Genomic DNA, 27,619 nt, shown 5'->3' on the forward strand with positions numbered 1-27,619 from the left:
ATTTACAAATAGCTTGTGCAATTATGGCTTAAATGGTTGTAAATGCTTCTCTGGGATCACCTTTGTTCAGAAATAGCAGACATATATGGCTTTGGCATTGCTTTTTGGTAATTAGAAGGCCGCTAAATGCCGCTGCGCACCACACGTGTATTATGCCCAGCAGTGCAGGGGTTAATTAGGGAGCTTGTAGGGAGCTTGTAGGGTTAATTTTAGCTTTAGTGTAGTTTAGCAGACAACCCAAAGTATTGATCTAGGCCCATTTTGGTATATTTCATGCCACCATTTCACCGCCAAATGCGATCAAATAAAAAAAAAACGTTCCCTTTTTCACAAACTTTTTGTTTCTCACTGAAATTATTTACAAACAGCTTGTGCAATTATGGCATAAATGGTTGTAATTTTTTCTCTGGGATCCCCTTTGTTCAGAAATAGCAGACTTATATGGCTTTGGCGTTGCTTTTTGGTACTTAGAAGGCCGCTAAATGCGCATCACACATATTATGGCTAGCAGTGAAGGGGTTAATTAGGTAGCTTGTAGGGAGCTTGCAGGGTTAATTTTAGCTTTAGTGTAGAGATCAGCCTCCCACCTGACACATCAGACCCCCTGATCCCTCCCAAACAGCTCTCTTCCCTCCCCCACCCCGCAATTGTCCCCGCCATCTTAAGTACTGGCAGAAAGTCTGCCAGTACTAAAATAAAAGCTATATTTGGGCTTTTTTTTTTTTTTTAAAGAAAAGGCATATTTACATATGCTGCTCTGTAGGACCCCCCCCTTAGCCCCCAACCTAACTGATCCCCCACCAAACAGCTCTCTAACTCTCCCCCTCTGCCTTAATGGCCGCCATCTTGGGTACTGGCAGCTGTCTGCCAGTACGCAGTTTAGAATAAAATTGCTGATATTTTTTAATTTTTTCCCCTTTTCTGTAGTGTAGCTCCCTGCCCCACCAAAGACCAACCCCCCACCCCCTCCTAGATACCTTTGATTTATATATTTTTTTTAATTAAAATACCCCTTTCTCAAACTTTTCAAAGTTATATTTTCTGTAGTGTAGCGGTTCCCACCCGCTCCCGCCCCGTGCACGCACCCCCCCCGCCGCCCCCCGTGCACGCGCGCGCCCGTGCGCTCCCCCATCGGCCCTGCCCCCGATCCCGCCCCCCTCTACATTACCCGGCCCATCGATGGCCGCCCACCCGCCTCCCAAGTCGGCTCCCACCCACCAACGATACCGGCTATCGATGTCCGGTGCAGAGAGAGCCACAGAGTGGCTCTCTCTGCATCGGATGGCCATCTAGAGTTATTGCAGGATGCCTCCATATCGAGGCATCACTGCAATAACCGGAAAGCAGCTGGAAGCGAGCAGGATCGCTTCCAGCTGCTTTCCACACCGAGGACGTGCAGAGTACGTCCTCAGGCGTTAACTGCCTTTTTTTTGAGGACGTACCCTGCACGTCCTCGGTCGTTAAGGGGTTAAACATAAGGGATTTGCACTTTGGGAAGTAGAAAAAAGTATATTTCAAAAGTCATTGACTGCCCCTTTAAGTGCAATTTTTAACTTTCGGGTAGATTACGAGTTTTGTCGGTAAGACTGCACTTTATACTCACCGCTCACCTACAGACAGCACTGGTATTACGGGTTTTTTCAAACCCGGCGTTAGCCGCAGAAAAGTGAGCAGAGAGCAAGATTTTGCTCCACATCTCACCCCAATACCAGCGCTGCTTACGGTAGCGGTGAGCTGGCTGAACGTGCTCATGCACGATTTTCCCATAGGAATCAATGGGGGAGAGCCGGCTGAAAAAAAACCTAACACCTGAAAAAAAGGAGCGTAAAGCTCCTAATGCAGCCCCATTGATTCCTATGGGGAAATAAATTTTATGTCTACACCTAACACCCTAACATGAACCCCGAGTCTAAACACCTCTAATATTACACTTATTAACCCCTAATCTGTCGCCCCCGACATCGCCGACACCAGCATTATATTATTAACCCCTAATCTTACATTTATTAACCCCTAATCTGCCTGGACCGACATCGCAGACACCAGCATTATATTATTAATCCCTAATCTGCCGCTCCGGACACCGCCGCCACCTACATTATACTTATGAACTCCTAATCTGCTTACCTCAACATCGCCGACACCTACATTATATTTATTAACCCCTAATCTGCCGCCCCCAATGTCGCCACAACCTACCTACAATTATTAACCCCTAATCTGCCGCCCCCAACGTCGCCGCCACTATATTAAAGTTATTAACCCTTAAATCTAAGTCTAACCCTAACCATACCCCCCCAACTTAAATATAATTTAAATAAATCTAAATAAAATAACTACAATTATTATCTAAATTATTCCTATTTAAAACTAAATACTTACCTATAAAATAAACCCTAAGATAGCTACAATGTAACTAATAGTTATATTGTAGCAAGCTTAGGGTTTATTTTATAGGTAAGTATTTAGTTTTAAATATAAATAATTTAGTTAATTGTATTAATTTTATTTAGATGTATTTAAATTATAGTTAAGTTAGGGGGGGTTAGGTTTAGGGGTTAGACTTAGATTTAGGGGTTAATAACTTTAATATAGTGGCGGCGACGTTGTGGGCAGCAGATTAGGGGTTAATAAATGTAGGTAGGTGTCAGCGATGTTAGGGACGGCAGATTAGGGGTTAATAAAATGTAACTAGTGTTTGCGAGGCGGGAGTGCGGCGGTTTAGGGGTTAATATATGTATTATAGTGGTGGCGATGTCCGGTTCGGCAGATTAGGGGTTAAAAATTTTATTTAAGTGTTTGCGATGTGGGGGGGGCCTGGGTTTAGGGGTTAATAGGTAGTTTATGGGTGTTAGTGTACTTTTTAGCACTTTAGTTAAGAGTTTTATACTACGGCGTTAGCCCATAAAACTCTTAACTACTGACTTTCAAATGCGGTACCAGGCTTGACAGGAGAGGGTGTGCCGCTCACTTTTAGGAAGACTCGTAATACCGGCGTTAGGCAAATCCAATTGAAAATATAGGATACGCAATTGACATAAGTGGATTTGCGGCATTTTCAAATCTGGACGAAAAAGTGAGCGGTGCACCTGTACCTGCAAGACTCGTAATACCAGCGGGCGTTAAAAAGCAGCGTTGGGACCTCTCAACGCTGCTTTTTAACCCTAACGCAAGACTCGTAATCTAGCCGCTTGTTAGCTAGCTCAGCCTTTGTATGAGCAGATATATGTGTAATAATCTATGTAACATAGGCAAAGTCCATCTCACAGTTTGCTGTTTTTGGTTTTTTATTCCTTCATATAGATTTGCAAAGTTTTAAACAAGTGCTAAGATCTAACATAGCCACTATATGCAGCAGCGTTAAGTGAAAGCAGTTTGTCTCCTCACACAGTGCAATAGTTCAAATTCCTGCTTCTCTCTCAAGAATGCAGACTTTGGGCTATTAATAGTTATGTCTATGACTCACCAGAATCTGAAGCCTCTATTTCAGGTTTCTCTGTCAAGTCTTTGGAGCAGTCTGTTTAGCTGTCCGTGAACTTCAGCGTGCATCCAAAGCACTCTGCCCTTCGGTGCTAGGCATGTGACTTGATCCTCCAATTAGAATTGCAGATTCCTGGTGTTTTAGAACTGTAAATCAGCTGTGTACTGGTACGCTGTGTATTCCAAACTAGTGCCTGTTTAGCCTTTAGCAGATTCAGTCTTTTTCACACTCAATCACCCAGAGTGCTCATGGGAGTAAATATAGGAAAATACTGTTTATCTTTTTTGAAAAAAGTGCACAATTAAAAGTTATTTTTATTGATTCATTGACTTGTTCTTATATTCTGAATATAAGTCAATGAATCAATCAAAATAACTTTTAATTGTGCACTTTTTTCAAAAAGATAAACAGTATTTTCCTATATTTACTCCCATGAGCGATCTGTGAGATTCATAAGACACAAACACTGCACAGGTTGAATCACATCAACGCATTCAGCTAGTAATCTGCCTGCTCTGTCATATGCACTGCCGGGGCTTTTAGATCCAGCCTATACCGTAATATATGTCACAGCATGCAGCAAGCTCTCCTACGCAAACTTACATGAAAACCTCTCACACAATAGCAGCATGTAAAAAATAAATCATTTTGCTGTAGGGACTGGAAAACAAGCCTGGCATTCTAGAATGAGAAAACAAAAAAGTGTGATCCACAAAGAGCTGTGTTAGTGTTTCGTCAACTTCTGTTTTAAAATGCCCACGCCACCAACTTCCACCTGGTCAGGTCACTGTCACTGACTAACTACCAAATGAGCTCCTCTCCGCTCAACGGCTATCTCCACAATGAGATTTTCATGCCGACCACCGTTGAGGGGGAGGAGCCATGACGTATGAGGCGGTGTGGTCTGGTACAGCGTATCAGACAGAGGCAGAGCACAGGCTGAAGTCCCACTCGCACAGTTCAGCCTGTGCGATTAAAGCCTCTATAGGAAAGAGCTGGGAGCGACTAGTGCAGTGCTGCACAATAGATCACTGACTGACAGGCATAGGGCTCTCTACCGCACATGCGGATGAGAAAAAAAAACACAATAATTGTTTTTTCTTTTATCTTTTTTAAAAAAAAGCCTGGATATCAATTTTTTGGGGTAAAAATAAAATATAACTTTTTAAATAGGGGGCTATTTGAAAAATTATATTTTATTCAGCAAAAAGTTTTTTTCCTTTTCTGCCTGCTTGGGGGTTCACATGAGGGAGTGCACAAATGGAGGAGCCTCCACTGTATCTATTTATCCTCTATCTATATGTATGTGTCTGTCTATCTATCTAGCTATCTATCTATCTATAGACTATCCATATCTATCTATCAATCCATTTATCTATTTATCTATATGTCTATCAATATTTATCTATTCATCCATCTATCCATTTATCTATCTATATCTGTCTGTCTGACTTTCTCTATCTTTCTGTCTATTATGCACAAGAAAATTTTATTTATAATATTTAACCTCTCTTACACACCCCATGTCACCTCTGTACTATACATCACTTTACCCTCTTACACACCTCATGTCACCTCTGTCCTATACATCACTTTACCCTCTTACACACCCCATGTCACCTCTGTCCTATACTTCACTTTACCCTCTTACACACCCCATGTAACCTCTGTTACCCTCTTACACTGAGGGCACCACAGCCTGCAGAACCTTTCTCCCAAAAGCTGCTTCTGCCGAAGCAAAAATGTAAAATTTGTAACATTTTGCAAAAGTATGTAAGGAGGAACAGGTGGCCACCTTACAAATCTGCTCCATAGAAGCCTCATTCTTAAAGGCCCAAGAAGAGGCCACAGCTCTAGTCGAGTGAGCCGTAATCCTCTGAGGAGGCTTGTGTCCCGCTGTCTCATAAGCCAGACGGATCATACTCCTCAACCAAAAAGATAGAGAAGTTGCAGAGACCCTCTGTCCCCTGTGCCTTCCAGAGTACACAACGAATAAAGACGACATCTGTCTGAACTCCTTCATGGCTTGAAGATAAAACTTCAAGGCCCAAACCACATTGAGATTATGAAGAAACCTCTCCTTCGAAGAGGAAGGGTTAGAACACAAAGAAGGAACCACTATTTCCTGGTTAATGTTACAACTCGACACTACCTTGGGAAGGAATCCCAAAACAGTTCACAGAACGGCTTTGTCAGCATGAAAAACTACGTAAGGAGGCTCACATTTTAAGGCCACCAACTCAGAGACTCTGCGTGCCTATGAAATAGCCAATACCAACAGGACCTTCCATGAGAGAATCTTAATGTCCAGGGCATGCATAGGCTCAAACAGAGCCCTCTACAAAACCTTAAGAACCAATTTTAAGCTCCAGGGAGGAGCCAGATTCCTGAAGACCAGTCTAATCCTAACCAGAGCCTGAACAAAGGACTGAAAGTCAGGAAGCTCCACAAGCTTCTTATGCAACAGTACCGATAAAGTCAAGATCTGTTCCCTTAGGGAATTGGGGGCAAGACCCGTATCCAGACCATCCTGGAGAAAGGCCAAAATCCTGGATACCTTGTGCCATGGGTATCCTTATTCCTCACACTAGGACAAGTAGGTCCTCCACACCTTGTGGTAGATACGTCTAGTGACCGGCTTCCTGGCCTGGATGAGAGTGTCGATCACTCTCTCTGAAAAACCTCTTTTGGCTAAGACTAGGCATTCAATCTCCACACAGTCATCCTCAGAGAATCGAGATTTTGATGTAGAAAAGGACCTTGAACTAGCAGATCCTTGCGAAAGGTAACTTCCACGGCAGATATGATGACATTGCCACTAGATCTGCAAACCACATCCTCAGCAGCCATGACAGAGCAATCAGAATAGCTAAAGCTTGCTCCTGCTTGATGTGGGCCACTACTCAAGGTAGTAGAGGCAATGGTGAAAATATGTAGATTAGGTTAAAGTCCCAGGGTACCACCAAGGTGTCTATCAGTTCCACCTGGGGATCCCTGGATCTCGACCTTTATCTGGGTAGCTTGCAATTGAGTCTGGACACCATGAGATCTATTTCCGGCATCCTCCATCTGCTGCAGATCTCCGCAAACGTCTTGGGGTGGAGAGACCATTCCCCTGAATGAAACATCTGTCTGCTCAGAAAATCCGCTTCCCAGTTGTCCACACCCTAGTTGTGGATCGCTGAGAGTGAACAATTATGAGTCTCTGCCCATTCCAAAATCCGAGATACTTCCCTCATTGCTAGGGAGCTTCTCGTCCCCCCCTGGTGGTTTATGTATGTTGTCCGATTGGAATCTGATGAATTGGGATTACCCTAGAGGGGGCCAAGCCTTCAGAACATTGAATATTGCTTGAAGTTCCAGAATATTTATAGGTAGACTTGATTCCTCTCGAGTCCATCTGCCTTGTGACTTTCTGGCACCCCAAACAGCTCCCCATCCTGATAGACTCGCATCCGTGGTTACAATCTCCCAGGAGGGTCTCAGGAAGGAAGTCCCCTGAGACAACTGGCCCCATCAGGTCCACCAAGACAGGGCCTCCCTCATTGGTCTGTCCAGAGATATCTGTTGGGACAAATCAGAATGACTAGACAGTTGGACACAAACTTGCACAGTCTCTGGTCTGTCAGAAATATCTTCATTGCAGAAGAATCTTGTATCGTACCCAGGAACTCCACCCTGTTTCTGGGGACCAATGAACTCTTTTCTTCATTCATCTTCCACCCGTGGGACCGAAGTAGAAGGAGGATAGCTCTTGAATGATCCTCCGCCAGACTGTAGGATGGAGCCTGGACCAGGATATCATCCAGATACGGAGCCACTGCAATCCCTCTGGCTCGTGCTACTCCGAGAAGAGCTCCCAGAACCTATGTAAAGACTCTTGGAGCCATCGCCAGACCAAATGGATGGGCCACAAACTGGAAGTGCTGGTCCAGGAAGGTGAACCTTAGAAACTTGAAGTACTCCTTGTGGATTGGAACATGAAGGTCCAAGGACGGGTTGGGGGCCGTCTCTTCATGCCGACTTTGACTCAGCAGGCCTCTTGTTCTGCTTGTACTTATTCCAAGAGTTTACTTGCTTCTAAGATCCCTTGGACTGCTCGGATTTTGAGGAAGGCTGTTGGCGCTGAGACTTGTCAGCATGAAAGGGACGAAAAGTAGATCCCTTAGGTTTGGCTTTCTTATCCTGAGGTAAGAAGGCACCCTTTCCACCCGTGACTGAAGATATAATAGAATCCAGGCCCGGGCCAAACAAAACCTTCCCCTTGAATGGTAGGGAAAGCAAGTGAGACTTAGATGTCATGTCAGCAGACCACAATTTTAGCCACAGAGCCCTGCGAGCTAAAATAGAAAACCCTGACGTCTTGGCATTCAGGCAAATAATCTGCATGTTAGCATCACAAATGTACGAATGTGCTGGTTGGGAAACGAACCCCGTCAGTTGGAACATCTTCCGCAAAATGGACTTTTTATCTATTGGTTCCTTAATAGAGGAGCTATCCTCAAGCAGAATGGTCGTTCTCTTAGCTAGTGTGGAGATAGCACCATCCACCTTAGGGACAGTTCAAGCTGCATGTCCGGAATGGGGAAAAGCTTCTTAATAGAAGATGAGGGAGAAAAGGGCGAACCCAGTTTCTCCCATTCATTCTTAGTAATGTTCGCCATTTTGATAGGAACTGGGAAGGGCTGGGGCACTACCCTGTCCTTGTAAACCCTATCCAGTTTAGGGATTGAAGGTTCCTTTGGGAGTTTCGGAGCAAGCAGTTCCTTCAGCAGGAAATTAAAATGCTCCATCTTAAATTTGAAATCTGGTTCCTCCGCGAACGGAGGCCTAGAAGTAGCTGATTCCGACCCAGAAGCGACATCCTCCTATAAGTCAGAGTTGTCCTCCTCAGGGGATAATCTGTCCGAGATATCCAGCGAAGTCAAAGACCCATGAGACAGATAGTAGTGCCGTACCTTTCCCTTGCGCTTAGTAGGACAAGGCATCGCATTTATGGCCGCAGAAACCGCCATCTGCAACTGATCGGCGAAGTCTGGAGGCCAAAGGGCCCCTCCCGCGGGAGGATTAGTAGTGCCCTGGGGAACTGCTTGTGTAATGAGAGTTGCTTGTAGGGAATGCACCTCGCGAGGCGAGAACCCTCAGAGGTGGATGGCTCAGTCGTACTAAATACTTTATTCTTTTTTGAAGTAGTAAAATTGTCATAACATGTGGAACAGAGCTGTAACGGCGGTTCCCCTGGAACCTCCTCACAGTATACACAGTTAGTAGGTTTAGATAAAGAAGGAGTATCCTCCAACATATCAGAGTCCTCCATAGCTTGCGCATTGATTGATTATTGATTAAATGGCACATTTATATCCCAATGGCTGGGGCACTCACCACCTCCTATGACCCAGACTACAAGAAACAGCTTTTGTCTCCTCCGAACCCAAGTCGAGAAAGAGGAAGTTACTAAGGCCACATGAAGTGCCACGCAGACCACCCCTGCACTGAGCGAGAGACGAGCCAAAAAAGGCCGCCTCAATCTCTCTCTAACTGTTCCACACTGACAGAGCCTCATCTCACACAAGTGCAGCAAAAAACACAATAAACATTATTATGTATATTAAAATCCCCCATGTTCCTTAACCCCCTTCTGAGGGTATTACCCTAGATTCTATACAGATAAAAGGAGTCACACTATGACCCTGTCTTCTTGCGTTATTACATATATATATATATATATATATATATATATATATATATATATATATAATGAAACAATGTTACCAGAATCAACACCGTCGAACAGGAACATGGCCCTTCAAGGGTTAGTAGCGTCGCTCCTGACATGGACTTGAGAGAATAAAAGCAGGCAGTGAAACTCGTCAACGCTGATTGCTTAAGGAGCTGTTAACATGAGTCGAGATGGTTTTGCAGAAGAACTCCCCCTGCATCTCCAGACTCTTTCACCCATGCTATCACTGAGAGGCTGACAGGACTACTTAAAACTCCAGTCCCATTGCAAAGAGTACTACCCTCCATTAGAGAGACTACTCCGAATCTTCCAACCCTTCTCTGCCAACCTCCTGTGACGAAAGGCAAAGAATGACTGGGGGATGAGGGAAGTGGGGGAGGTATTTAAGACTTTGGCTGGGGTGTCTTTGCCTCCTCCTGGTGGCCAGGTTCTTATTTCCCACAAGTGATGAATGAAGCAGTGGACTCTCCTCCCCTTTAGATGGAAACATACATAAATACACACACACATACAAAAATTATTTGCACATATAAACACATACATACATTCACGCACGCACAAACACATATACATACATAAACGCACATATACACACATAAACACACACACATACACACATATATACATATATACACACACATAAAACATTCACACATACACACGCACATATACATATATACACACATACATAAATATACATACATACATAAATACAGAAACACATACACACATAAATACAAACATACATACATACACACACACATACATGCACATATACATAAATACACATACATATACACACACACATACACATGCACATATACATATATACACACATACATAAATACACATATACATACATACATAAATACAGAAACACATACACACATAAATACAAACATACATACATACACACACACATACATGCACATATACATAAATACACATACATATACACACACACATACACAAATATAAATACACATATACATACATAAATACAAAAACACATGCACACATACATACAAACATACATACATACACACACACATACATGCACATATACATAAATACACATACATATACACACACACACACATACACAAACATAAATACACATATACATACATAAATACAAAAACACATACACACATACATAAAAACATACATGCACAGACATACATACATACTCGTACACACATATACATACAGTGGATATAAAAAGTCTACACACCCCTGTTAAAATGTCATGTTTCTTTGATGTAAAAAAATGAGACAAAGTTAAATCATTTCAGAACTTTTTCCTTTAAGGGCTGATGCTGTATCTGGTAGTTCCAACCCCTTCAAAACAACTTAACATAACTACTTAACTTATAAATAAAGACACGACACAGATAGCTGGGATTTAAAGACCATAACGATGGTCACATTTATTAACTTGACTTCAACGGAAGTCATTCAAATATTTAACTTGTGGCGGCATTCGAGGCCTAGTAAACTATTAGCTCCATATGACAAGAGGTCGCAGCCAGATGTCGTGGAATAGCAAATGCCAAGGGTGGGCACAAATGTGGCCCCACCCCATTCCGTCTAGTAGGCGCGGACGTCCTAAAGGATCTTCAGCCAGCAGACCCGCGGGGCGGGGCCCCCCAGGTCACGACCTGAGGACATCACCCCCGCCCATTAGCCCGACTGTCACCTCTACAGACTCCGCCCTCAATTGTTGATGGCTACGACCTCCCGCCATTAGGAGATACGTGGATGTTATGATGCGCTTCAGCCTCTAAGGCACTGGTATGGCCAAGCCCTGCAGCAAGGCTCGCCCAGGAAGCAAATAAATTACGGCTAAGGTCTTACCAAGACTAGGTCAACTAACCCCATCCCTGCCTTTCGCATCTAAAGGACCAGCAACCCGTCCGGGAAGCCATCTGCCTGAATGACGCCTAAAAACTGTTGCAATAGCAATTACTTAATTAACCATTCAACAATAGGGTTGGGAGGGAGGGAAACTTTCTCCTTGCAAAATCCCAGGTGGAAGAGGCCAGATTGTTCCAGAACTTCGTTTATATTAGGTGAGCCTAAGACCTCCCCTCACTTTGCAACATTGTTGCTGCTACACTACACTGGGATTTTCCACTAGCCTGTCAGCTCATCCCTTAACTCCATTACAGGAGACTCTGCTACCTTTCATTCCCCTAAGGGCTGATGCTGTATCTGGTAGTTCCAACCCCTTCAAAACAACTTAACATAACTACTTAACTTATAAATAAAGACACGACACAGATAGCTGGGATTTAAAGACCATAACGATGGTCACATTTATTAACTTGACTTCAACGGAAGTCATTCAAATATTTAACTTGTGGCGGCATTCGAGGCCTAGTAAACTATTAGCTCCATATGACAAGAGGTCGCAGCCAGATGTCGTGGAATAGCAAATGCCAAGGGTGGGCACAAATGTGGCCCCACCCCATTCCGTCTAGTAGGCGCGGACGTCCTAAAGGATCTTCAGCCAGCAGACCCGCGGGGCGGGGCCCCCCAGGTCACGACCTGAGGACATCACCCCCGCCCATTAGCCCGACTGTCACCTCTACAGACTCCGCCCTCAATTGTTGATGGCTACGACCTCCCGCCACAAGAGACAGGCACTCCCCCATAAACCGGGCTCTTGCCGCCACCCGCTAAATATTACTAACCAGAGCCGTTTTGAGGTCCACCAGGAAGATCGCCAGCCCTTCGTCGGACAGGTGCACCCCGTCCGGGCGATACAGCCCTTTTTTGTCCGCTGAGATCAGTTCATGGCGGACCACAAAACCCCCCTCTATTACTGCTCTACCCAGCTCCCTGTTAACTTTTTTCCTAACCCTATATGCTATCCTCGGTGTGGGGAAATATCTCCAACGCAGCCGGGGGATTATGTTGGACCAGGCCAGCCTAACCCCCGGAAACGTGGTACAGATCCACTTGACATCCGACCTCATCGCATTGATGAGATCTAGAGCAGGTGCACTCCCTATATCATTTCCCCCCATGTGAAGGAGGATGATGTGGGGCTGTCCCCATCGATGTCTGGCATTCTGGAGGAGGGCAGGCAAACCATCCCACTGTAAGCCTCTACGGCCCAACCACCGTATTGATGCCTGAGACGTCGGAATCCCCAACTGCTGCCCCTCAGGAAGAGAATGGGCCTTCAGTGCCGCCCAGTGCACGTAGGAGTGCCCTATTATCCAGATACGAGAAGGACCTGTAGCCACACCTGAAAAACGGATTACATAGTCAATCACCTTAGACTAAAATTAAACAACCCAACCAAACAAATGTAAAACGCCAGTTTCCTTCCTCCTACACCGAATACCCCCTAGGCCTCAGCTGGAGGGCGCACGTAAGACTTGTAACATTGGGACCTCCATCGGCCCAACTTCTGTATGCGATCTCCTTTCCAACCTAGCGCGGCCGCGCTGGTGGCAGCCCCTATTCGGAAGGAATGGGGGGTGATTCTACACTTCCCCAAACCTGCTGCAAGCGCTACCTTTCTGAGCACCGCTGCGAACTGGTACCGGGAGAGATTCGAACCGTCGGAATGCACTAAGAACTGGGCGGGGGCCCGTGGTCGCTGCGCCATGTAGGCCCTTGTACTCACAACCGGGCAGACGCCTGATGCCGAGGGAGTCAGAGTGATCCACACCCCTTTCCCCTCCTGGTCAGTCTTCGAGTGCGGGATAAACAATAACAAATTATCGCCCGCCAGTTTGACATGAGCCAACTGCATACCCGTGTTAATTGCATCCTTTGAGGTTGCGACCAGCTCGCCCGGCCTGAGGGCCGCAAAGAACGCCAAGGAGAATACGCACTGAAACAGTTCTCTTTCGCCGGGTTCGACGCAAATGCCCTCGATTGCGTCCACCAGCCTGGCTAGCCTGCAAAATGTGACAGGTTCGCGCGCATCTTTCGCTCTACCCTCGAGCCTTCCCCAGCCCTTAATCACTTGCTTCACCAGGAAACCTTTCGTGATATTGGGCCACTCTAGCATATTGCAAAAGAAGGAGATTGCAGCTATTCTATTGGATATAGCGCCCTTCGAAGTCCCTTGCCCATGTTTCTCTGCCAGCCACTCCAAGAACAGATCCCTCGAGACCCTTTCCGGCGCTGCGCCCTGTGCGTAACAGTAACTTACCCACTCGCCCCAGTGCTGTGAATAAGCTCTCCACGTGTTCTGCGCCAGGGATGCCCTCACTAGGTGCCTTATGGACCTCCCTGCCCCGCCAACTGCCAAATAGAGTGGGGACAAGGTAAGCCAACTGCTGCTGCGTTAGGGGCCAGTCTGCGAAACTGTTCCCATTGAAACCTCGAGAGTGCGTCCGCCAGGGTGTTGTTGACCCCGGGAACGTGCCTCGCGGAAAACTGAATATTGTATTGCAAGCACCTCAGCACTAGCTGTCGCAAGTACCTAACAACTACCGGTGACGACGCGGACAACCTATTTATGGCGAAAACAACGCTAGCGTTGTCCGTCCAAAACACTATGTAGCGATCCTTTAACGCCGACCCCCAGAGCTCCATAGCCACAACTATGGGAAAGAGCTCCAGAAGTGTCAAGTTCCTTGTCAGTCCTGCTCGGACCCATGCCAAGGGCCATGGCTCAGCGCTCCATTGCCCATCCAAATAGGCGCCATAACCTGCTGCTCCAGCTGCATCCGTCAGCAGGTGCACTGTCTGACTGGAAACCCTAGGAGCGCGCCACAGCAGTGTTCCATTGAAGCCTTGCAGGAAGAGTTCCCATACCTTCAGATCTTCCCGCATGTCTTCCGAAACCGACACTTTACGTGTGCCGTGCGGATTGGAAAGTAAAGCCTCCATCCTCCTGTTAAACACGCGACCCATGGGTATAATTTTGCACGCAAAATTGAGTAAGCCTAGCACGGACTGAAGCTCCCTCAGGGGCATGCTCTTCGCTGCCCTGGCTTTGCGCACCGCCGCGAGCATTGCTTCCACCTTATCGGCTGGGAGACGACATAGCCTTGCAGCAGTGTCAATTTCGATCCCCAAGTACGTGAGTCTTGTACAGGGGCCCTGTGTTTTCTCCTCAGCCAGTGGCACTCCAAATTTCGACATTAGCCTACGCATTACTGCGATCAGTCGATCGCATTCGCGAGTGTCCGCGGTGCCAACCAGCAGGAAGTCGTCCAGATAATGAGCGACTATTCCCCCGCCGGCCTCCGTGATGATGGCCCAGTGCAAGAATGAGCTAAACTCTTCAAAATAAGCACACGATAGCGAGCAACCCATGGGCAAACATTTGTCTACAAAATAATTCCCCTCGAATTTACACCCCATCAGTCTGAAAGACGCTGGGTGTATGGGGAGTAACCGAAAGGCAGATTCGATGTCCATTTTGGCTAGCAGCGCGCCCGGACCCGCCGCCAACACTAATTCCAACGCCTGGTCAAACAATTGGTAAGACACCGAGCTTATCAGTGGGTCTATTGCGTCATTGACAGAACCCCCTTTCGGATAGGACAAATGCTGAATCAGGCGGAACTTCCCTGGTTCCTTTTTGGGAACCACCCCTAAAGGGGAAATAACTAGGTCAGGGATGGGAGGTTGGTCAAATGGACCAGCAAATCTTCCCAGAGCAATTTCTTTGCTCAGTTTCGCCCTAACTTCACCCGGCATTTCGTAAGCCGACTTCAGATTCTTGTGCGACGAGGACCCCATTACCAACCCCAATGTTGGTATCTTGAAACCTTCGCCAATCCCCGCTAGTAGGTTGGCAGCCGACACCCTGTCTGGGTAGGCCGCCAGCCAAGGTCTAATGGCGTCCAGCTTCAGGGGTGTTGGAGCCCTTTTGTCCAGCCCCCCCCGATTTTGCCCCACGGAAAGCTCCTCCGTCCCTCCGCTTCGGGCATTCAACACCTGGGTGTTGACCGCTGCAGTACATGCAAGCGTGCCGAAAGGAACAGGAAGCTCCTTTGTCACACTGCTTCTCATTGTATTTCCAGCACTCCCTGCCTCTCCGCTTGATGGGGCCCGTTGGCCTCTGGGGCCCTGACCGCAGCAAGGGAGCTCCTGCCCCCCCCTTTTCCGGTATGAGCAGGGACCACAGGTCCAAGTCTTTTACCCCAAAGTTCAAGACCGGGTTATCGACCATCTTCCGCCTAAATTCGCTATCATAAGCACGCCACATGCCTTCCCCATATCTATTATAGATACATTCAATGATTTCCGCGTACTTAATTACATCGACCGCGGCCTCCGGCCTCTGTTCGATGTAGCAGGAGGAGAATACCCTAAAGCACTTCCTCCACTCCTCAAATGTATCTGGGCGCTGGATCTTCTTTGGCCCAGTCCCATCCTCACTACGCTCTTTATCTCGCTGCGCCTCAAGGGACAGCTCGAACATATTGACGTATTTATGATCGCGGATTTTTTGTACCGTCTTGGGCTTGAGATGTGCATGGAGGCAGTGGATCTTGCAGGGATAAGAGTCTCCCTGCAATGCCACCCTCCTGGTACTGACTGACATGTCCTGCAGCTGCGCAACGCTCTCGCTTCCCTGGCCACTGCCCTTGGATATTGTCGCCGTGCTTTGCCCCGCTAACGGCGCAGCCTGCTCCATGTTACCTAAACCTCTAGCCTGATTACGCTCAGCCACCAATAGCCTTAACATTTTGAACATGCGACGCTGCCCCTTACTGTTAAGCCCTAATTTCTTCCCACCATCTGAGTCTGAATCAGTGCTATAGTCGGTGTCAGTAATGCGTGACAAATTAAATACATTTCTCTCACCAACTGCCGATGTTGACGGGGTAGATGTTCCTGGTGCAGCTGCCACTGATCCGCCTGCCGGCTGTACAGATAGTCCTACTCCCGTTGTACCCGGGCCCTCTGTCCTCTGCGGTGTAGGCACCATGTCCTGTGGGGGAGAAACAAACGAGAGGGGAGTATCCAGGCCAGCCGTGTGTCCCCCTTGACTGCCGCCCCCAATCGGGGTAGAAGTACTGCCCCCGGCCCTGTCTGGGACCCCTCTAGCCCTCTCGTCATTCATATCACCACTCCATTCATTCGCTGGCCCTGCCACATAGGGGGATTCTCTGACCAGACGCTCCCTGACTGAATGAACGCTCTGAGCACCTGCCGCAACAAGCCCTTTGCCCCCTTGGACCCCTGCAGTTATTGTGCCTAGCGACTCGCCCTGTGCCCCATCAGTGGGCGCATTCACCCTTGTTTGGGGTACATAGTTGCTGCTGGCACCCCCCCTGTGATACCACTGGCGCTCCAGCAATGCGCTTCTAGCTCTCCCATAAGCCTGCTTGCTAACACTGGACCCCCTGAGCCTCCCTCTCTGCGCGCCGCGGCCCCTCTGTAAGGGACTTGCTCTGTTTGCATTGCTAGCTATTGCAGAGTGTCGCGCAGCGGAGCAGGCCCGCCCGGATACTCCCCCCTCACCTGTGGAGAGTACCCGGCTAGGCCTCTTGCGCGCTCGCTGGATGTGCCGCTCTGATCCAGGTTCCGGCCGTGTGACTACCGCGGCGCCGGAATTGACGTCACGCGTGTCACCTGACCGGCCGGAAATGGACGCGGCGGACGCAAGGCCGCAACCGGAGCCTGCACTGGTAGTTGCAGGCTCCGACTGAGCCACCAATGATAGCGGCGGTCCGGTGAGTGGGCGAGGACCCGCAGGCCCCGCTCCAGTAACCGACTGAGCCACCAATGAGGCATCCGTGCCGGGCCCTAGGGACCCGGCCGGATGATTTACCATACTGGGCCCTGCCTGATGAGGGTCCCTAGGCCCCCGGCCCAATTGAGGGGGATAATGAGGGGCGGTAGGCCCCGGTTCCACCCGGCTTGCCACCGGAGGCAGAACGGCGGCCGTGAGGGCCTTAAACATGCCCACTATGGCCGCCGCCGCCTCCGGCGACAGTCCGGAGGCCGTAAGGGCCCCCAGGCCTGCCTCCAAAGCCGTGTCTAGGCCGGATGGGCCAGCGCTCACTGCACCCGCCTGTCCCGCAACCATCACAGTACCGGGCCCGGCGGGTGCAAGTTCAGGGGCTGGGGGGTTAGTGACCACAACATTAGGAGTTAAAGCAGATGATACTGGCCTTGTTTTCTCCGGAGTTGGTGGCACCACATCCTCATCCTCCTCTTCAATTACAGGTGCACTCCTCAAGGATCTCCCAGGGGACTCCCTGAAGCGAATGGGCACCGCAGCACTTCTCTTAGATCTAGACATTTTCGCTTGAAGAATGGCAAAACTTTCTCCTTGCAAAATCCCAGGTGGAAGAGGCCAGATTGTTCCAGAACTTCGTTTATATTAGGTGAGCCTAAGACCTCCCCTCACTTTGCAACATTGTTGCTGCTACACTACACTGGGATTTTCCACTAGCCTGTCAGCTCATCCCTTAACTCCATTACAGGAGACTCTGCTACCTTTCATTCCCCTAATTTGACCTATAAACTGTACAACTCAATTGCAAAACAAACTAAAATCTTTTGGGTGGAGGGAAAGTAGAAATAAAAAACTAAAATAATATGGTTGCACAAGTGTGCACACCCTTAAACGAATACTTTGTTGAAGCACCTTTTGATTTTATTACAGCATTCAGTCTTTTTGAGTATGAGTTTCTCAGCATGGCACATCTTGACTTGGCAAGATTTGCCCACTCTTCTTTACAAAAACACTCCAAATCAGTCAGATTGTGAGGGCATCTCTTGTGCACAGTCCACTTAAGATCACCCCACAGATTTTCGATTGGATTCAGGTCTGGGCTCTGATTGGGCCATTCCAAAACTTTAATCTTCTTCTGGTGAAGCCATTCCTTTGTTGATTTGGATGTATGCTTTGGGGCGTTGTCATGCTGAAAGACGAAGTTCCTCTTCATGTTCAGCTTTCTAGCAGATGCCTGAAGGTTTTGTGCCAATATTGTCATTTATTTGGAACTGTTCATAATTCCCTCTACCTTGACTAAGGCCCCAGTTCCAGCTGAAGAAAAACAGATCCAAAGCATGATGCTGCCACCAAAATGCTTCACTGTGGGTATGGTGTTCTTTTGGTTATATGCAGTGTTGTTTTTGCGCCGAACATATCTTTTGGAATTATGGCCAATAAGTTTAATCTTGGTTTCATCAAACTAGAACACCTTTTGCAACATGCTTTTTGGAGACTTCAGATGTGTTTTTGCAAAATTTAGCTGGTCTTGGATGTTCTTTTTTCGCAAGCAAAGGCTTCCGTCTTGCCACTCTACCCCATAGCCCAGACATATGAAGAATGCAGGCAATTGTTGTCACATGTACCACACAGCCAGTACTTGCCAGATATTCCTGCAGCTCCTTTAATGGTGCTGTAGGCCTCTTGGTAGCCTCCCAGACCAGTTTTCTTCTCGTCTTTTCATCAATTTTGGAGGGACGTCCAGTTCTTGGTAATGTCACTGTTGCGCTATATTTTCTCCACTTGATGATGACTGTCTTTACTGTGTTCCATGGTATATCTAATGCCTTGGAAATTCCTTTGTACCCTTCTCCTGACTGATACCTTTTAACAATGAGATCCCTCTGATGCTTTGGAAGCTCTCTGCGAACCATGGCTTTTGCTGTAGTATGCGACTAACAAAATGTCAGGAAAGACCGACTAGAACAGCTTGAACTTTATTTGGGGTTAATCAGATGCACTTTAAATGATGGCAGGTGTGTACTGACTCCTATTTAGCATGATTTTGAATGTGATTGCTCAATTCTAAACACAGCTACATCCCCAGTTATAAACCATATTATTTTATTTTATTTCCCTTTACCTAGAAGTTTCAGTTTGTTTTTCAATCAAGTTGTACAGTTTATAGATCACATTAAAGGTGGAAAAAGTTCTGAAATTATTTATCTTTGTCTCATTTTTTACATCACAGAAACCTGACATTTGGGTGTGTAGACTTTTTATATATACTGTACATAAATACATAAACACACATATACACACACACACATACAGTATATATATATATATATATATATATATATATACTGTATACACAGATACACATATTCCCATTCTGTGCACACACACAAAGATACGTACATACACATACATAGATAAATGAGCACACAAACACATGCAAATATGCATGCATATCTACACATGCACAAATGCCAATATAAACACACAAATAACCACAGCCTCTCATTCATATATGTGCCCATTGTTTTTGCTCACTCCTGTAACTCTGGATTGTAAGTTTTTTTTATTTCTGACTATTGTTACAGATCATGGATCTCTCAGCAAGCAAGACGACAATAGAAATGCCGGCACTAGGGCTCCCATTCTCCCTAGGGATGCTGTATGACTGCCGGGATGAAGAACTTATACCAGGTAATAGGTTGATAGGAAATAATAGATTAGTACAATGCACGCACCTCCCAGGCCTATAACATCTCTTAATGACAATGATCTATGCACGCACCTCCCAGGTCTATAACATCTCTTAATGACAATGATCTATGCACGCACCTCCCAGGCCTATAACATCTCTTAATGACAATGATCTATGCACGCACCTCCCAGGCCTATAACATCTCTTACTGACAATGATCTATGCACACACCTCCCAGGTCTATAACATCTGTTAATGACAATGATCTATGCACGCACCTCCCAGGCCTATAACATCTCTTAATGACAATGATCTATGCACGCACCTCTCAGGCCTATAACATCTCTTAATGACAATGATCTATGCACGCACCTCCCAGGCCTATAACATCTCTTAATGACAATGATCTATGCACGCACCTCCCAGGCCTATAACATCTCTTAATGACAATGATCTATGCACGCACATCCCAGGCCTATAACATCTCTTAATGACAATGATCTATGCACGCACATCCCAGGCCTATAACATCTCTTAATGACAATGATCTATGCACGCACCTCTCAGGCCTATAGCATCTCTTAATGACAATGATCTATGCACGCACCTCCCAGGCGTATAACATCTCTTAATGACAATGATCTATGCACGCACCTCTCAGGCCTATAACATCTCTTAATGACAATGATCTATGCAAGCACCTCCCAGGCCTATAACATCTCTTAATGACAATGATCTATGCACGCACCTCCCAGGCCTATAACATCTCTTAATGAGAATGATCTATGCACGCACCTCTCAGGCCTATAACATATCTTAATGACAATGATTTATGCACGCAATTCTCAGGCCTCTAACATCTCTTAATGACAATGATCTATACACGCACCTCTCAGGCCTATAGCATCTCTTAATGGCAATGATCTATGCACGCACCTCCCAGGTCTATATATGACAATGATCTATGCACGCACCTCCCAGGACTATAGCATCTCTTAATGACAATGATCTATGCACGCACCTCCCAGGCCTATAACATCTCTTAATGACAATGATCTATGCACGCACCTCCCAGGCCTATAGCATCTCTTAATGACAATGATCTATGCATGCACCTCCCAGGCCTATAACATCTCTTAATGACAATGATCTATGCACGCACCTCCCAGGCCTATAGCATCTCTTAATGACAATGATCTATGCACGCACCTCCCAGTTCTATAGCATCTCTTAATAACAATGATCTATGCACGCACCTCCCAGGCCTATAACATCTCTTAATGACAATGATCTATGCACGCACCTCCCAGGCCTATAACATCTCTTAATGACAATGATCTATGCACGCACCTCCCAGGCCTATAACATCTCTTAATGACAATGATCTATACACGCACCTCCCAGGCCTATAACATCTCTTAATGACAATGATCTATGCACGCACCTCCCAGGCCTATAACATCTCTTAATAACAATGATCTATGCATGCACCTCCCAGGCCTATAATATCTCTTAATGACAATGATCTATGCACGCACCTCCCAGGCCTATAACATCTCTTAATGACAATGATCTATGCACGCACCTCCCAGGCCTATAACATCTCTTAATGACAATGATCTATACACGCACCTCCCAGGTCTATAACATCTCTTAATGACAATGATCTATGCACACATCTCCCAGACCTACAACATCTCTTAATGACAATGATCTATGCACGCACCTCCCAGGTCTATAACATCTCTTAATGACAATGATCTATGCACGCTCCTCCCAGGTCTAAAACATCTCTTAATGACAATGATCTATGCACGCTCCTCCCAGGTCTAAAACATCTCTTAATGACAATGATCTATGCACGCTCCTCCCAGGTCTATAACATCTCTTAATGACATTGATCTATGCACGCACCTCCCAGGCCTATAACATCTCTTAATGACAATGATCTATGCACGCACCTCCCAGGCCTATAACATCTCTTAATGACAATGATCTATGCATGCACCTCGCAGGTCTATAACATCTCTTAATGACAATGATCTATGCACCCACCTCCCAGGCCTATAACATCTCTTAATGACAATGATCTATGCACGTACCTCCCAGGCCTATAACATCTCTTAATGACAATGATCTATGCATGCACCTCCCAGGCCTATAACATCTCTTAATGACAATAACCTATGCACGCACCTCCCAGGCCTATAACATCTATTAATGACAATGATCTATACACGCACCTCCCAGGTCTAAAACATCTCTTAATGACAATGATCTATGCACGCACCTCCCAGGTCTATAACATCTCTTAATGAAAATGATCTATGCACGCACCTCTCAGGCCTATAGCATCTCTTAATGACAATGATCTATACACACACCTCCCAGGCCTATAACATCTCTTAATGACAATGATCTATGCATGAACCTCCCAGGTCTAAAACATCTTTTAATGACAATGATCTATGCATGCACCTCCCAGGCCTATAACATCTCTTAATGACAATGATCTATGCACACACCTCCCAGGCCTATAACATATCTTAATGACAATGATCTATGCACGCACCTCCCAGGTCTATAACATCTCTTAATGACAATGATCTATGCACGCACCTCCCAGGCCTATAACATCTCTTAATGACAATGATTTGTGCACGCACCTCCCAGGCCTAAAACATCTCTTAATGACAATGATCTATGCATGCACCTCCCAGGCCTATAACATCTCTTAATGCCCAATGATCTATGCACTCACCTCCCAGGCCAATAACATCTCTTAATGCCCAATGATCTAAGCATGCAACTCCCAGGCCTATAACATCTCTTAATGAGAATGATCTATGCACGCACCTCCCAGGCCTATAACATCTTTTAATGACAATGATTTATGCATGCACCTCCCAGGCCTATAACATCTCTTAATGACAACGATCTATGCATGCACCTCCCAGGCCTATAACATCTCTTAATGACAATGATCTATGCACGCACCTCCCAGGCCTATAACATCTCTTAATGACAACGATCTATGCACGTACCTCCCAGGCCTATAACATCTCTTAATGACAACGATCTATGCACGCACCTCCCTGGCCTATAACATCTCTTAATGACAACGATCTATGCACACACCTCCCAGGCCTACAACATCTCTTAATGACAATGATCTATGCACGCACCTCCCAGGTCTATAACATCTCTTAATGACAATGATCTATGCACGCACCTCCCACGTCTATAACATCTCTAAATGACAATGATCTATGCACGCATCTCCCAGGCCTATAACATTTCTTAATGACAATGATCTTTACACGCACCTCCCAGGTCTATAACATCTCTTAATGACAATGATCTATGCACGCACCTCCCAGGTCTATAACATCTCTTAATGACAATGATCTATGCACGCATCTCCCAGGCCTATAACATCTCTTAATGACAATGATCTATGCACGCACCTCCCAGACCTACAACATCTCTTAATTACAATGATCTATGCACGCACCTCCCAGGCCTATAACATCTCTTAGTGACAATGATCTATGCACGCACCTCCCAGACCTACAACATCTCTTAATGACAATGATCTATGCACGCACCTCCAAGGTCTATAACATCTCTTAATGACAATGATCTATGCACGCACCTCCCAGGCCTATAACATCTTTTAATGACAATGATCTATGCACGCACCTCCCAGGCCTATAACATCTCTTAATGACAATGATTTGTGCACGCACCTCCCAGGTCTATAGCATCTCTTAATGACAATGATCTATGCACGCATCTCCCAGGCCTACAACATATCTTAATGACAATGATCTATGCACGCACCTGCCAGGCCTATAACATCTCTTAATGACAACGATCTATGCATGCACCTCCCAGGCCTATAACATCTCTTAATGACAATAACCTATGCACACACCTCCCAGGCCTATAACATCTATTAATGACAATGATCTATGCACGCACCTTCCAGGTCTATAACATCTCTTAATGACAATGATCTATGCACGCACCTCCCTGGTCTATAACATCTCTTAATGACAATGATCTATGCACGCACCTCTCAGGCCTATAGCATCTCTTAATGACAATGATCTATGCACACACCTCCCAGGCCTATAACATCTCTTAATGACAATGATCTATGCACGCACCTCCCAGGTCTAAAACATCTCTTAATGACAATGATCTATGCATGCACCTCCCAGGCCTATAACATCTCTTAATGACAATGATCTATGCACACACCTCCCAGGCCTATAACATATCTTAATGACAATAATCTATGCACGCACCTCCCAGGTCTATAACATCTTTTAATGACAATGATCTATGCACGCACCTCCCAGGCCTATAACATCTCTTAATGACAATGATCTATGCATGCACCTCCCAGGCCTATAACATCTCTTAATGACAACGATCTATGCATGCACCTCCCAGGCCTATAACATCTCTTAATGACAATAACCTATGCACGCACCTCCCAGGCCTATAACATCTCTTAATGACAATGATCTATGCACGCACCTCCAAGGTCTATAACATCTCTTAATGACAATGATCTATGCACGCACCTCCCAGACCTATAACATCTCTTAATGACAATAACCTATGCACGCACCTCCGAGACCTATAACATCTCTTAACGACAATGATCTATGCACGCACCTCCCAGGTCTATAACATCTCTTAATGACAATGATCTATGCACGCACCTCTCAGGTCTATAACATCTCTTAATGACAATGATCTATGCACTCACCTCCCAGTTCTATAACATCTCTTAATGACAATGATCTATGCACACACCTCCCAGGCCTATAACATCTTTTAATGACAATGATCTATGCACGCACCTCCAAGGTCTATAACATCTCTTAATGACAATGATCTATGCACGCACCTCCCAGGCCTATAACATCTCTTAATGACAATGATCTATGCACACACCTCCCAGGCCTATAACATCTCTTAATGACAATGATCTATGCACGCACCTCCCAGGTCTATAACATCTCTTAATGACAATGATCTATGCACGCACCTCCCAGGCCTATAGCATCTCTTAATGACAATGATCTATGCATGCACCTCCCAGGCCTATAACATCTCTTAATGAGAATGATCTATGCACGCACCTCCCAGGCCTATAACATCTCTTAATGACAATGATCTATGCACGCACCTCCACGGTCTATAACATCTCTTAATGAGAATGATCTATGCACGCACCTCCCAGACCTATAGCATCTCTTAATGACAATGATCTATGCACGCACCTCCCAGGCCTATAACATCTCTTAATGACAATGATCTATGCACACACCTCCCAGGCCTATAACATCTCTTAATGACAATGATCTATGCACGCACCTCCCAGGCCTTTAACATCTTTTAATGACAATGATCTATGCACGCACCTCCCAGACCTATAGCCTCTCTTAATGACAATGATCTATGCACTCACCTCCCAGGCCTATAACATCTCTTAATGACAATGATCTATGCACGCACCTCCCAGGCCTATAACATCTCTTAATGACAATGATCTATGCACGCACCTCCCAGGTCTATAACATCTCTTAATGACAATGATCTATACACGCACCTCCCAGGTCTATAGCATCTCTTAATGACAATGATCTATGCACGCACCTCCCAGGTCTATAACATCTCTTAATGACAATGATCTATGCACGCACCTCCCAGGCCTATAACATCTCTTAATGACAATGATCTATGCACGCACCTCCCAGGCCTATAACACCTCTTAATGACAATGATCTATACACGCACCTCCCAGGTCTATAACATTTCTTAATTACAATGATCTATGCACGCACCTCCCAGGCCTATAACATCTCTTAATGACAATGATCTATGCATGCATTTCCCAGGTCTATAACATCTCTTAATGACAATGATCTATGAACGCACCTCCCAGGCCTATAACATCTCTTAATGACAATGATCTATGCACGCACCTCCCAGGCCTATAACATCTCTTAATGCCCAATGATCTATGCACGCACCTCCCAGGTCTATAACATCTCTTAATGACAATGATCTATGCACGCATTTCCCAGGTCTATAACATCTCTTAATGACAATGATCTATGCACGCACCTCCCAGGCCTATAACATCTCTTAATGCCCAATGATCTATAGCTCTCTAGGCTTGTTACAGTCTGTAAGAAATCTTGTTAGTACTATAAAGCCCTTTAATTAAATATAAGCAGTTGTTACCTTGAGAACAGTTTGTGTCGTATAGGGGTGTTCACTGCGTACCTGAAGGCGATGCATACATTACAATAAGGTAGAGTAAAAAATGTGTAAAGAGCACCAAAAGATGTGATGTGTTAAAAAAGGGAATTTTAATAATAAAAACTAATGCTAATAGGTAACTATAAAACCCTAGTTAAGGGAATGGGTACAATAAAAAGCATATATATGAGTAGGTACAATATACAATACGATAAGTATAAAACAAATGAAAAGTCCACTAAAATATGCAGAACTCTATAAGGTGCACCTCAAGAGCAAAAATAATCGTCTATGGTACCGTTCAAAACGATAAACAATATAACAAGTATGAAGTGTACCAGTGGTGAAGTAATCCAAAAGGGGTGGTGATAACAGTCCGAATATAAAAAATATATATAAAATGCAGAAATCCTCCAAAAGTGTAAAAGAGATATTGGAAAACAGAAAAAATATATGCAAAATATAAAAAATATAAAAAATATATAAAATATAAAAATAGTGAAGTGAAAAAATCCCAAAAAACTTCCAAAAACACAAAAATGTCAAAGATGAAAAAATAAAAAAATAGAAAAAGTGAATCAATGGGGAGTTGGGCGATGTCAGAAATAAAGTATTTGTGAGTGTTTTATCCTTAAATAAATCCCTCTGTGAGATAGTGAATTCTTCTTAGGTGGTGAATCGTGCTATCTTGCTAGTGACCTGTAAAACATATAGCAAAATAGTGCAATATAGCTAAAAAACAATAGTCAAAAAATGAAATAAGGCTTACCAAGACTGTTGACGCGTTTCGGCCCTTAATATTGGGCCTTTATCAAGACTGAAGTATTGGTAATGCCTTGTGGCCTTATATAGTGTGTGTGATGATGTATTGAATCTTTACTTCCTGTAGTGTTTAGGCGCCAAAATTTACACCTTCCTGTGTAACGTTAATCTAGTCCCCCTCCTATGGGTTTGTGTTGACTACCGGAAGTGACGTCGTATATCGGCATCGCTTACATGTATACGTGACGAATAAACAAACCGTTTGGTTTTTATATAACTAATGAATGTATAGCTGCTGTTAAATATATTAGATGGTCATTCTCAGAGGAGTACTTCTTCTTTAATTCCTTTTGTTTATACGGAGTATATGGCCCAAGTCCACGTTAATGTTGGAGCAAACTGGAAGTGATTTTTATCTCAACGTCACATCCGTGTAGATATATCTAATATCGCTGTGCCATAAATAAATCTGTTTCTGCGCAATATTGGTAAATCCAAAATTCAATAAGGCTTTGTGTGTATTAAATATATTGGAGGGTCATTCTCAGAGAAATACTTCTTCTTTAATTCCGTTTTGTTTATACGGAGTATATGACCCAAATCCACGTTAATGTTGGAGCAAACCGGAAGTGATGTTTATCTCAACGTCACTTCCGTGTAGATACATCTAATATCGCTGTGCCATAAATAAATCTGTTTCCGCGCAATATTGGTAAATCCAAAATTCAATAAGACTTTGTGTATATTAAATATCGTACTATTTTGTATGTCAGATGGACTTTCCTATTTTGTACGTCCATTTAGTTTATTATTGTGTTGCCATAGAAACATGACACACAGTTCTTCATTCGGTTTATGTATGTGTTGCCAGTGATTGAATACCACTATTAACATCTTAAACTCATAAAGGATATAAAAAGAACATATGAATATTCATTGGTACCTGCTATATATATTGTCACATTTGGTGAAATGGACAAATATAAAGGCTAA

At 45.1% G+C, this 27,619-nt stretch overlaps 1 protein-coding gene across 1 annotated transcript in view; it reads left to right on the forward strand.

Annotated features, from left to right (window-relative positions):
• LOC128659672 (uncharacterized) overlaps positions 1-27,619 on the forward strand; it is a 56,848-nt gene that overhangs the window by 5,499 nt on the left and 23,730 nt on the right. Inside the window, exon 2 of the mRNA XM_053713241.1 lies at positions 19,473-19,578. Coding sequence (XP_053569216.1) covers positions 19,473-19,578 — 106 coding nt within the window. The remainder of the gene's footprint in view (positions 1-19,472; positions 19,579-27,619) is intronic.

This window comes from Bombina bombina, chromosome 5 (genome assembly GCF_027579735.1).
Source record: "Bombina bombina isolate aBomBom1 chromosome 5, aBomBom1.pri, whole genome shotgun sequence".
In the NCBI taxonomy this organism is placed as follows: Eukaryota; Metazoa; Chordata; class Amphibia; order Anura; family Bombinatoridae; genus Bombina; species Bombina bombina.